This window comes from Engraulis encrasicolus, chromosome 5 (genome assembly GCF_034702125.1).
Source record: "Engraulis encrasicolus isolate BLACKSEA-1 chromosome 5, IST_EnEncr_1.0, whole genome shotgun sequence".
NCBI classification, from domain to species: domain Eukaryota; kingdom Metazoa; phylum Chordata; class Actinopteri; order Clupeiformes; family Engraulidae; genus Engraulis; species Engraulis encrasicolus.
The window spans coordinates 17,280,230-17,294,704 of NC_085861.1; the positions used below are offsets into that span (position 1 = coordinate 17,280,230).

Sequence of the window (14,475 nt, forward strand, 5' to 3'; positions counted from 1 at the left end):
GGAAGAGAGATTTAGCCTACAGCGCAACAAGTTAATTCTATCTGGATGGCTTTAGCGTCACGACTCATTTTGGACACAAGGTGGAGCTGTCGAAACCAAAGTAGAATGTACTACAAGTGAACGTTTATTTGTTATTTTACTGAAAATATAAAAGATTACTTTGTGCATTTGTTTATGGGATCTATTTAATTGCCTGAATAAGCCTACTGAATTATATTATACATGATTTTAGACCAATGAACATTATGATATAATGTAATATAATATAATAATAATGTGAGTATGCATCACTATGCAGTATCAACATATGCTTTCATTTGGGTTTTTTTATACTGTATAAAAAACCAACCCTTTCGAAAATCGATATAAATTTGAGGGAATTATGGCCATCTGAAGAGTATACAACACCCAAAACTCACTGCAACTGGTTGAGCCAGAAGGCTGCTTTAACATGGCCGCCATGCGCGGACGTTCGACTTGCATGACGGGAACGCGGACGACGCATCTAGTCTTCCTATATGATGTCTGTGGTTTGCCAGTCCAGATTGACTTGTTCTGTGGTTAATTACTTGGGTTACGAACAGACTCCACCAAGTGGTAGGGAGGTGAACTGCAGCTAAGGAGGAACGCCACAGAATTGTTTTGATGGCATTGATTTGTTAGAACTACCGGTATATCTCCTTATAGGCCTAGTCGAAATAATATTATTATCATACATATATTTATATGTGGCACATTTAGGATGTAGCCTATGTAATGTCTGAAGAAATGGAACAAAATAATCACCACAGAAGATTCTGATGTGAGCACCGCTGGGTGTGTAAACTGTGGAATAAAGTGGAGTAATTGCAAGAAACAAAGACATTTGCTGTGACGAAGACAGCGTTTTACGGTAGGCCTACACCTGTTGGCTATTAATTTTGTTGACTTATGGTTGTGCTTTGAAGTAGCCTAGGTTTGGCTTATTTGCTGCATGGTGGGTTTATTGCACAATGTAGACAGACTTTTTGTAAGCTATAGCCTACTCTTCTAAAAATCCCCACACTCAAAACCTTGTGTAAGTGCTCATCCTGTCTTCCTTAAATGATATTTCAATAGGCCTACAAACTGTCAAAATGACAGTGGAGTGCACATTTTCATGGAACAGTGATGTAGCCTAACCTGCAACTAGTTCTATGGTGAATGCTTTGGACAGTGATGGTGGCTGTGTATTTCATCAAGGTGTAGGCTACAATTCTCCACTTCAGGTTGATATTTTGACAATACTAATGTCCACATGTAGTACAACTGCAGATATCGAGATTTCGTGTTTTTTGTCTTCTTGTTTAGGGAACCATGTTGTTTACGTCGTTTATGTTTTTTGGGTAAAAAGGGCCGCCAAGGGGAAAATTTCCCGGTGGGAAAAGTCTTCCCACTCTGCCCCTGCACACCCACGTGGTGATGCGTCCTCTGTGTGCATTATTTTTCATGTTATACGCACACCGTGAAGTTAATTATCCCGCTTATACCACGGTTGCCACACTGTCTGAAATTTATTTTAGGCATTATTTCGATGCTTTAATGGCCAAAACAAAGGTTTTCTGTAGAACTACTTCCTTCCGCCACAAGAAGCTTCTTTTCATAACTTTCTGGCGAACTGCCGTTACTAATTCTAAATTGAAGGTTGCTATGACCAAGACACCGTCGTTAGTTCTATCGCATTCGGTTCAACAGTCAAGTCAGCCAGTCGTCAATTCTATCTGTAACCGGTTGAGTGCGGATGGAGACGGAACCATTGTGAGTGGTGAAGCGTTCCACCCCGTCCTATTTAAACACCGGACTTCGGGCTTGTTTCGAGCTAGTAGTAGCCAGCTGCGTTGGATCTGTTGGGCTCCGAAGAGTTGGCTGTGCCTCTGTGCTATCCGCTTCTGGTAAGTATCTGAAACTTTGATATGGGGTTTATTGTTTTTGGGCCGTATGTGATCACATTCCCTTCTCCTTGCAGCTCGTTGTGAGCTGCGCTGCTTCGTCGCCTTTACAGTATTTTACTGCAGTCGCTTCATGCGGTTATGCCAGGTGCGTGTTTTACTTCTCCCTCCTCCACTGCTTCTCTTGGGCATTTCAGTTAATAGTAGTTTCTCATTCGATCTCATTCTCGACAGATCGGTGCATTGCATAAGCTCCTTTCGGTCATTCGGAACGTGGAGGCTGTGCTGTCGCTTCACCTGCCGTTTGGGCAGTTGTTTACTTCTGCCACCTTGCTTTGTGGAAACTCGGTAAGTTTCCAATGTTTCACGCTTGTCGGCTACGATAGCGCTAGCAGTGAGCCTAATGCCTGTTTGTACCCGTGCAGGAAACGTGTGTGCCTATGCCAGAAACGGACGTAGGCCTACAGTGTATCCAATATTTAGTCGGCAAGCAACGTGACCAGCTCCGACCCGGTAAGTTTGTATGCCATGTTCACCTTATCCAAGTATCCCTGTAACACGCTATTAACATGCTGCCTTTGCTTTTAGAGGTCTAACCCCAACCGCTACTGCTGTTTTGCCTGGAGTGGGTGATTGCTGTCGCTCCCCTTTCATAAGTTTCCCTACACTGTCGCTGTTTGTGCGTCCCAGCTCCCAGTTGCCGTGAGAGGCCTGTATTACTGGAGCTGCCTTCAGTGTGTGTTCGTGTGAACGCGCATGTGCGTGTGAAATCACTACTGTGTCTGTGCGTGTGTGGATGTGTGTGTCATTCTGTGTTTGTGTGTCTTTTGTTTTGCTTTGCGTGTTGCTGCATTGTGCTGCTTCGCTATTGCTGCTTTTGTTTGTTTTGTTTTTTGGCTTTACGTTCTTCCCCAATTGTCTTTGTCAATTTTGGATTTATTTCAGCAAGCAATCCAGCTCCAGTAGGTTAAAGTGGGACTAGCTCCTCTACCCTCTAGCTCTCCTCCACCTGACTCCCATGTGGAGTGCTTAGGACTAGTTGAGCAGACTCTCTCCCTTTTCTGTGTGTCTTTGATTTTCCTTATTGGTAGTGAGTAGAATTGAAGTTTGCAGTGTATTGTCTTTAGTGTATTGGCTTTTCTTCCCTCTTTTGCAGTATTGCAGTGACTTGCGGTGTTTGGTGCACTGGTGGTGGCTTTCCTGTCTAGTCTGCCTACTAAGCTTAAACCCTTTCCTCTCCAGATTATACTACAGGTGGTTGGTGAGTGTGAGGAGGAGTAGCCTATAGAGATCCCCTTGATCCCCTAAATTAAACTTTCTATTGATCTATTTATGAAATAAGTATTGTGAATTTGCCTTGTGACTCCATTTTCCTAATTGTTGAATTGAGAAGAACAAGAAAAGACATTGTATTTGTACACTTCTTGTCCTCATTCTTACAAGCTTTTGCACATTCGAACCTGTGAAGCCTTTTGGGTCTGTGCTGTTGTCTTGGGGTAGCGCCCCCAAGTGGCGTAGTCGAGAAAAACAAGCAGCTTATCTGCCACTGGTTACATATCGCATTTGGTTGTCAAGTCAGTCGCCCCAATGTTCTACTCGCTCACATTATCCTGCAGTTGGCATGAAGGTTCCTACAAATTTACAGATGTCAATAAAAAAAATACTCTGCCGCCTTGCCGAAACTCTAAATGCTTCGCCATTAACTTCTTCAAATCAGGCACCTCGTCGCTCTGCTCTCCTCCCATGGGAAACTCCCTTTGATTTATTTTCCTTTGCACTTCGTTAGTTATTGATCCGAAAATATCCCTTACTCTTCATATAAAATAGGCTACTGTCTCAACTGATAAACGCTACACTGCACCACTCTCCTCTCTCGTGAGGAAGAAATGCCGAGTGAAACCTTCAATAAAAAAAAAATCCGTATTTTGCGCAGGGAATAGGCCTATCTCTCTCTATCTCTCTCAGAAAGTTGACAGAGTGATGGTCAGCAGGGAGAAATAGAAATGTTTCGAACTGGATTAGGCCTTTATATTATGATTTGCACCAGATTCATTACTTTGCTGGTGATCCATGGCTGGTGTTTCCAGACGCGCGATGCGACGTGTCAATTCAGCGCGTAATGCTTGCAACTTTCTTTCCCTAACTTATGAACGAGCCTTGGCGCATTAATACAATAGAGTTATGCGGTCAGAAAAGTGACCTAATAGTGGGACTACTTTATAGGTGTGCATCATAGGCAGTTAATCAACACCCAATTTAGCGCGTCACAATGGGAGATTCCAGACTGCCGTGGTATAAGCTGTTCTCACTCATATGTAGAGTTAAAGATGGTGCTGAATAATGTAAATGTGTTTTAAAAAGCATAATGAGCAGCTCAGGCATTGATAGTAGGCCTTCAATAAGTACGTGAAACGTGAAAGCCCAACTGGGAAACTCCAACTCCCATTGTCATTGTGACACAGCACTCCACAGCACACATAAATTGCATTTATACCTCTCCCATGCAAGGGGGTGCCCTCAATGGCGCCCCAAGTACCTCAGTCATGGGGGAGGATGGCGGAGAGCACTGGTTAATTACTGCCCCCACCAACCTGGTGGGTCGTGAGTCGAACCAGAAACCTTTGGGATACAAGTCTGACGCCCTAACTGCTTACACATGACTGCCAGACTATATCTACCAAATATAAATACCAGGAGAACTGTGTATGTTGCCTGGACCCAGACATTCCAGAATCAGTTGAAGAACAGATGCATACGACAATAAAACAATATCTTTTACATATTGGGGGAAAAAAATCATACAATCAAAAAAAAAACCTACATTTGTGTGTACACAACATTGTTGGGCCACCAACTGGAGATTTACAAAGTAATGCCTAAAGAAAAAAACTGATGATAAAAACATTACCTTAAATGCACTTGATCAATTTCCAGTCGGCTTTCCCGCCTCACTCACACAGCTATTCCCAACAAGGTCTGTGTTGAGATTGTTTTATCAGTAACCTATATACAGTATCCCTTTCAATATTTAACTTTTACATCCCCTCCTTTTGCTTGCAGCCTTGTTCTTTGCTGATGCCCCACCTCCATGGAGAAAAAAAATATAAAGCTTGTAGGTAAACAAATTTGCTTAGATGGTGCTAAGCATGCATGGCGGTAAACAAGTAAGTTTTACAAAAAAAAGTTGATCCTCTCAATAGTCAAGCATTGTAGTGGGACTGACATGGTTTGGGTTTGCATGAATGCTGTCAACATTGATAATCTGAAATACACCTAAAAGAAACATGCATGTCAACATGCACTGTGACTACTCAAGCATATTATGACTCTCCATAGGATTGCATTCAAATCTCATACATATCTATTTTAGCCAGGTGCAGACTCAAAATGTAAAAGTTCAATGTATAGAAAAGTTGAAACGCACACCGATGACCTCACTTTTCATCCCTTTTCATTTTGAGATGATTCGAGCCAACACGGCCCCTTCTGTACCGGATTTTAATCTGTGGTGTACTCACTTTTGTGGCCAAGGTTCAAACATTAATGGCTGTATTTAGGTTTTTTTCCTGAGTGAACAAGAAATTTAAGCGGTTAAATATGTTGCTAAGAGGTCACTAATCATTGTGTCAAAGTGAAATTTCTTTAATGCTCTCCTATGAAAAGATATACTCAGGTGGTTGACATGACGCCCTGTTTTTACGTAACATTAGTTAAAAACCTACAAAATTGATATTTTTCCTCTTGAAAACAAATGAAAATGAAAGAACATGTGGTACAACATGTTTCACATTAGTCTTAGATGAGAAGAAACATTTTTGTTCAGATTTATGGAAAGGTTTATATGTCAAATGTCCTGTGGTGTGACTGTAACATTAATACAACCTGGATTGTATACAGCTATAAAATAAACCAACGACATTTTGAATCATATATAAAGCATTTGGCATGATTGCATAAATAGTAACCTTATATTAAATAATATGAATGTGGAAAAAACTCAATACAGTAATATTAACTATAAGTTCAATTTCGTAACACAAACTGCGTCCTGTTCAATGCAAAGAAAGGTTGAAACGCACACTGATGACCTCCCTTTTCATTTCGTTTCATTTCGAGACGATTCGAGCAAACACAGCCCCTTCTCTACCGGATTTTCATCTGGGGTGTACTCACTTTTGTGAGTTGTTCATGTTCAAACATTAATGGCTGTATTTTGTTTTTTTTCTGAGTGAACAAGAAATTTAAGCGGTTAAATATGTTGTTAAAAGGTCACTAATCATTGTGTCCAAGTGAAATTTCTGTAATGCTTTCCTATGAAAAGATATACTCACAAATCTGCAAAAACTGTGAGGGGTGTACTCACTTTCGTGATATACTGTACATACATGCATACATACATACATACATACATACATACATACATACAAGGGTCAGACACAAATAAGGGTTTGTACAATGAAAATGTATATAAAATTATGTGTGTTTCATGCAATGACAAATAACTGTGGTAGCTGTGACACATTAAGGATCTCTGGCATAGAACACATAAAAAAAAAATCAGAGGGGGGAAAGGTTGAACAAACTGCTACAGCGGGAATCCTTTTGGATATATACCCTCAAGGCGACAACATACGTATCCAGGACTTAACCTTGAACTGGACTTCTCCCCTTTCCTCTGAGATGTGATTGATATTTATATACGTATGTGTTTATGATTTCACAAAAAATATGCCTTTTCCTACTGCTCCCAAACTACTAACTGTTGAAAAGGATAATTATGATTATATGTGCATTACTTGTTATTGTAAAGCTGGGGTTAACTTGACCTAACAAATCTATTGCATTTTACTTACTTATGGTGCCCTGAGTTCCTTGTTGTTTTATTCTCTTATGTGATCTGCTAATCATGTGACCTGCTAATCGTGTGACTTGTGTCATGTGACCAACCTGATTGTTTTAAAAAGTGGCATACATGTGACCTGCTCTTGATACGCCCTGAAGAAGGCCATAAGGGTTGAAACGCGTAGGCATTGTAGCCAAATAAAAAGTTTTAAAAAATTACAACTTTGCGTGCCTCAGCATCTGTCTACCTGGACCAAGTTTGAGAGCCCCTACACTGATGAGCACCAAGGAAAAAAGGTTAAGACCCAGAAGCACTCCAATTACCTGCTTGTGTTTAATGACAAATAGCTTTTCAACATTTTCTTTTACAAAACAAATGTCTCATTGCTCTTAAAATGTCAAATTGATTGTTAAGATTGTCTACCTTAACTGACAGAGTATGTTTTCTGCATTGGTCTATCCCAACTCACAGAATGTCTTTTTGTACAATTACCTTTTTTTACATTTTTTATCTTTACTATTTTTATTTTTATTTTTATTTTTATTTTCGACTCTCTGACTATTCCCGTGTTATTTGTTGGAATGCCCATGTGGGCATAGAGGACACTTTGGCATTTCCTGTAAAACAAGAATATATTTATGGAAAATAAACTGTGAAAATTATATTTAGTTTCTTTTAGTCACTGTTAAAGGGGCACAAGGTAGGATGACATCATTTGTGCGTTGCCCGTGGCATTTTAAAATCTACACCGTAATGAAAAAACGCTGTTCAAATGAACTCGCTATGAGAATTTTTTTCCATCACGGAATGCCAGCAGTTGATACAAATCTGAATGCGGCATGTAAATCGATATTTCATATGAAAAGTGTTTCCCACTAGACTCCTTGAGACCGCTCTTTCAAAAGTTGCATTTGGGGTGTTCTGACAGTGGACCTTGGAAGTGATTGCGAGTCATCGTTCACTTACTAATGATTCATATAACCATCGGCCTACTCAGGACAGTGATTAATTAAACTTTTAATCCTACCTCGAGCCCCTTTAAATAAGACAAATGTAGAATTATGCCAAAGTAGTAACGTGTTTTGTTGGAAATTTCACCTGTTTTAACCAGGTTGAAATTTATAGTTCAATGTTTTCACCGTTACGCCACATAACATTTTCTACCTTTATACCCTCATTATTCTATCAAAATGTATTACATCAAAATAAATTGTAGGTTTCTAAAAAGATAATGTATTAAAATATGTTGTGAGTCTATTTTCAAAATTGAACATTTCCTACTAAAACAAATCATACTGTACAGTAGGAACACAAAAAAGTGGTGTCACGTCTTTCACCCACATACACATGGATACATACAGTCATAGGAAACAGTTTGGACAGCCTTTGAACTTGCTTACATTTCTGTCAAAATTGGTCATAAAACATGGTATGATCTTCCCGGAAATCACAAGGAACAAACAGTGTCTGTTTTAACTAATTCCACCCAACGATTTACTGTACATGTTATCATATTTTTGCCAGAAGATGTAAACATTCACAAAACAGCAAGGCATAAGTAAGAATACCCTTGCATTCAATATGTGTTGATCCTTCTTTAGTTGCAATAACCTTAACCAGACGTTTCCTGTAGTTGCAGATCAGATGTACAAAAAAATCAGGATGAATCTTGTCTCCGTCTTCGTTAAGAAACTGCCCCTCTTCCGCCAGGTATCTGGGATGTCTGGAGAGAATAACTTTCTTGAGGTCATGCCATCTGAAATGTTTTTTTTTGGCCAGGAATTTGACTGGGCTATTTCAGAATTGTATTGTTATGAAGACATGATTTGTGAGTAAAATATGGGTTGTTGTCCTGCCTCAGCACCCATCCTCTTGTGTACATCAACTGTGTGACAGACTACCTCACATTTTTCTGTAAAATATCTCAATAAACTTGAGTTCATTTTTCTTCTGATAATAGCAAACTGAAAGGGCCTAAGAGACCAAGCTAGCCCCATATAATGATATACCCACCACCACTTAAAGGGACACTGTGCAGAAAATGGTCAAAAAAGGTACTGCAACTATTCTGCTCATTGAAACTGGGTTGCCTATTGCAAACTTCGATCTTTTCATGAAAGTTTACTAAGTAATAAACAAATATTTTCTAGTATGGCCCCAAGTACAGTCATTTTTAAAAATGACTATTTCTGGAAATTCAAAATGGCGGACCATGGAGAAGATCCCCCTTTTCATGTATGAAAAGTGCAATTTTTTCAGTCATAATGAATACTTAGAATTTGATGCTGGTGGTAAGTATTCATGAGAAAGGTAGTGAATGGTTAGCATGGATTCTGGAAATAAACAACTAAAAATCTTGCACAGTGTAACTTTAAAAGTGGAGAAGCACTTGAGGCGCAGGTGTGGTTCCAAACCTCCATGACATTGTGTGTTCCCCTAAACAACTCAACTTTGAGTTCACCTTTGGTATACAGAGTATTTAGTAGTAATTATGTGAGGCATATAAACATTTTTCCCGCAAACCTCAAAGGTGCAGCATTTTTTTTTTGACAGAAATCCCATTCTTTTTCAGGGTAGAATGAACACAAGTCTTGTTTATTTTTGTCAGTATTGTAGATATGTCAACAGAGATGGTGATATGTTCCAGTGATTTATGTACATCTTCAACTGACCCTCTGTGATTACTTTTATACCCATTGAGGACTCTGTGCTATGCTCTTGGAGTAATTGGTAATTTTTACAGGGCGATGACAGAACATGGTTAACTGTCTCCATTCATAGACATGCACTCTAACCATGCATTTGTGAACACCAAGATTTTTTCCACGGGACAGGGCAGCTACATGCAACTCTTGAGCAATTGACTTTGAAATTCCTCAAACGGTGTAATAGTCTTGTTTGTCATCACACATGAAAGAGGACGGCTGAACAATGCAGGACGCACAACCACATTTTATTAGCCTGGGAACTCCCATACTGCCTTTAGTTCTACACAATCGTTTCGATCTGAAAGACAGTCTGGCGAGGATGACTCATAACGGACAAGATCATGGTCCCTGTGTCATAATGGCCAACCTTAACAGTTTCTCTGTCCAATCAGAGAGCAGGGCAGTATGTCATAATAGCCAAGTATTCTGCCCCCTACGGAATTTACAAAAGGTAGCTCCCCCATACCTAATCTCACTTGTGATGAGGTCTGGTGTCAACATGTTATAGCATGACAGGTACTTCATTAGGGATATCCTCTTGACTGTACCTCAGATGTGTTCTGCTGAGTTGCAGCTGGGTGGGTGGTTGCAACATAGAAAGGCGGCTGGCTGTTCATGTACATTATCTCCTACAGAGGTCAACACAGAAAAGGGTCAGATGTGAAACTTTCTCAAACACTCGAACACTCAAAGATGGTCTGGCTGCAGTAGAAAGTAAAAGTTTGGATGGCTTTAATACGACAAGAACACAGAGGATGCGCACACATCACAGTAGCACAGGTGTTGGTAAATATAATAAATAACTGAAGTGAATGATGAATATCCGCAACGCAGTTGGGGTAACAGTGCATACACCACCGACAACGCGGACGTCCACTGAACGTGTCTGGTATCAGTCCGAAACGGTTACAATACATGTAAACAGATCATGCCTTGCACACAGGAGTGCGGTGTAAGCGCGGCGCATGTCCGTTCCGACCGGACATGTCCGCGTTGCTCCTTAAAAAAATAACTAGAGTCTGGACGTGGAAGGCAGCCCGCGAACCTCTCGGACTCGCAATGCTCCCGGACACGTTTAGCGAACGTGCATACTGTATCTTGGTGTGCATGTACCGTAAGGGGTCTGCAAGAAGAGCACATCTTTGCACCATCTGTGGTTTGGGTGTGATTACAAAGATGTTTAATTCCTGCTGTGTTTATCGCCCTTAGATGAGTTTTTGTAGCGAAGTGTGTGTCTGGCAGCGTGACAAACACATGCATGTTGCCGGGCTAATCAATCACTTCCTCAACTTGTTAACTGAACGACGCGGGGCAAATTAATTGTTATTAAAGCATTTTTAAAGAAATTTGGGTAACACTTTACTTAAAGCCAACATTATAAGCGCATTTATAACAAATTATAATGCACATTATAATTACTTACAACGTATTATGACTACACTCATAATGCTTCATGATGCTTTATATTAACAGTTATGAATAACTATGAATCTAGCTTATAATGCTTTATAAATCCAAGGGTGTCATGAGTGCTCATGACTGGCTATAAACAACAGGCTGCCTGATGGGGCTTATAGTACATTATGAGTACCTATACCCCTCTATGCACAGACCTGGATAATAAACTGTCATAAGGGCTCATAATGTTTCATGTAAGATCATAAGTCGCCAATGTGTGCTCTAAGTAAAGTGAAGTTCATATGGATGCATATATAATGCACTGTATAATGCACATCTATGGGTAGATGACGTGGCGTGTAAATTTTGCTGTCGCAGGCTCTTAAAATTAAGTAAATTCATGCTTTCAAAATTGTCAATGCTTTAAATGATTAAACTAATGTCGTTGTTGTGAAAAAGTAATGTGTAATAAATACAGAGCTTAAATAAGTATACTTAATTTTGAGTCAAATGTCACATTTGTCCTATGATGTGACTGAGGCAAGCCTGGTTCTCCATATTAAAACATTTTTAAATAAATAATCAAAGCATAGTCATTTGTCTAAACAACCCTGGCATGTTTTTCAAGGTGTCTATTTTAGCAAGTGGCAATGCTTAATTTTTTTCCTGTTTTTCTGAGACCGTATGGACTTATGAAACTTTGTCGCAGAAAACAATGTCCTGTGGTGTGACATCATATTTTTGGTTAATTCTGTGGATAATTATCTATTGTTGAAGCTCCAGCGGTACATAAATTGTGACTTTAGACCCTTAAGAAGCCAATGGCAAGGGTGGATTTTAGATTTTTCTCTCAGAGTTCTTCAGTTCAATCAATTATGTTTTGCTAGCACAAGATGTATTAATTTTGTAGTCCTTTGGTGTGACAGCCATAAAATAACTGTTTGACAATAGTGTATTTTTCATTATTTTTTTCTTATGTAGATGTATGAAAATGCATCTTACTAAAGGTGAAATTGTATTTCAGTTGGCAACGACATGGCTTTAAATTAACTCAAAAGCTCAAAAGTCCTATGGTGTGATGTTAAAAGTCCTATGGTGTGATGGTAAAAGTCCTATGGTGTGACACTTTGGAGTATCACACCAAAGGACAAACAGGTCACACCAATGGACTAGATATTTGAGAAATAGCTTTTAAAACAACTGGTAGTACATTTTTTGTTTTTGTTTGACTAGATAAATATTGTGTATTCAAATTACTTACGTATTCCTTAATTGGCCTTTGGAATTCATACTTTGATGCATTGTTGATGAATATTTGCTGTTGATTTTAGATATTGTCAAATGATATAAAATGTCATTAATGGTGCTTTGAAACCATAAAATATAACGGTAACAGTGAAGGAAAGATCAGTGAGAGAGTATATAGAGGAGTATAGATGAATAAAGTATGCTGTGGAGAGCTCAATATACAGCATAAATGTGCTGTCCAGCTTGAGATACCAAACAGGCACTGGCCACTACACACTACAGGTTCAATGGTGTGACAGTCATAGCATACCTACAAAAGTGTGATGGTCATGCCAAGGTCACACTTCAGTATGAGTCTTTATGAGGTTACATTTAATGACCGCATGGCTGTCATTAAGAGTTACGATAGGCTGATAATCGACGATTCAAAGACTTATAAGTGTAAAGTGTAGGTCCATATTGACTACAACATTATATTATGATCAAAAGACAAAATAATCATGTTGATATATTTGTTTCTGGCTCAGTTTTGCATTTCTGTCCTTTAGCGTGACATGAATGTCCTACGGTGTGACATGTTTTAAACGCTCAAATATTTGTTTGAGCTAAACAATATGTTTGATAAACACTGAATATTGCATTAGGGAAGAACAAATTATCGTCCCTGAAAAGTTAGTATAAATTCGGACAATTTTGAACATTTAAAGGAAAGATATCCCTGTTTTTTCCTCGAAGGTTTCTAATAATCTCATATCTAATAGGGAAAAAAAATACTTAAATGGTAATTTCTCATTAAATTAAGACTTTAGAAAATTGCAATAAATATGAAGAGTGTAACAATGTTCATAAAACTCCATCAAGCCATTTCTACATTACTTAATATATTTATTTCTTAACGTCACACCAAAGGACATATTTTCAGCAAATTGCTTTATCAACGTAAATAAATAATCAATGAATAGACCAACATTGTGACCACTTGGATTTTTTGAAAGATTAATTGCTGCACTACGTAGACATATACTTTTTTCCCTCATAAACAATGTTTTGTGAAAAAAATGTTTTTTGCTGCCTATCCGTCATCTACCCCTATAATGCATCATAATGTAGGCCTACTGTAAGCCCCATCAGGCAGCCTGTAGTTTATATCCAGTCATGAGCACTCAATATACCCTTGGATTTATAAAGTATTATCAGCTAGATTCATGGTTAGTCATTACTGTTAAAATAAAGCATCATGAAACATCATCGGTGTAGTCGTAATGTGTTGTAAGTAATTATAATGTGCATTATAATTTGTTATAAATGCGCTCATAATGCGCTATAGATATGGGCTTCATAGAAAGTGTTACCGAAATGTGTTCAGCGATTAAGCAATAAAACCGTTTTAGATCTGCAATAAGCCACTTGAGTTCATGGGTTGTGTTTGCTTTATAATGGGTAAGGGGACGTTTACAGCACTTCGCTTCACGTTGTGCTCCACTCCCCATACCTGTTATAAATCGAGCACAACCCACGGCCTCTCGTGGCTTATTGCTTAAGTTTCTTACCTTGAAAATAACTGTATGGCGCTTTGGATAAAAGGGTCAGCTTGTAATGTAATATAATGTAATGAAGTTTCGTTAGTCAATGTGGTGGGGATGGTAGTGGGGTAGGCTGGTATCAAAGACACGTGACTATCTTAATGGGAAAGGCTATGTTGAGCAATTTCATAAGACATATGAAATGAAATAGCCTACCCCTAACAGTAGACAGTTTGGTGAAGCAAGTTTAGAAATTTCTCTCACAAGACAAACTCTTTATCTTTTCAGGTTACCTAGTCAGGTGGTAGGTAGTTGTGGTCAAGGTGGGCACCTTCGCAATAAAGTGCTGGGGGAAACCAAATAGCGGGATGTGATGTAAAGTGATGCTCTGTTACAGTGATTCTCAAAGAGTGGTCCGGGTACCACTAGTGGTTCGTGACAGAGCTCAGGTGGCCTCAGTAATTTTCTATTTTACCAAGATAAGGATGGCTATATTTGTTAATACACATTAAACATAACAATTTCACTACAAAATGACAGGCTTGTGAATGTGGATAAAAAAGTAACTGATCTGCATCGAATGTAGCAGTATCAAATTAGCACCCATCAACTGTCAGTTCAGTTGACAGGTGGTCCCTGAACATATTGAGGGGGACAAAGTAGTCCTCGGTCTGACAATGTTTGAGAAACACTGCTCTATGACTCACCTCTGTGTCAGAATGGCTGGTGACTTGGCTGGCAAACACAGACACACAAATGGAGGCAATGAACTCCATGACAGACAACACCAGCATCACTCCAGCAATACTGTATGCTCTGCCCTAGTGTAGGGGAACCACAAAACATTT

General features: G+C 39.1%; 1 protein-coding gene across 1 annotated transcript in view; it reads right to left on the bottom strand.

Moving 5' to 3' along the window:
• Positions 1-14,421, bottom strand: part of LOC134448817 (uncharacterized) — an 82,491-nt gene extending 68,070 nt beyond the window's left edge. Inside the window, exons 1-2 of the mRNA XM_063198476.1 lie at positions 14,335-14,421; positions 10,007-10,087 (exon numbers count right to left, since the gene is read on the bottom strand). Coding sequence (XP_063054546.1) covers positions 10,007-10,087; positions 14,335-14,421 — 168 coding nt within the window. The remainder of the gene's footprint in view (positions 1-10,006; positions 10,088-14,334) is intronic.
• Positions 14,422-14,475: the final 54 nt, after the last annotated feature.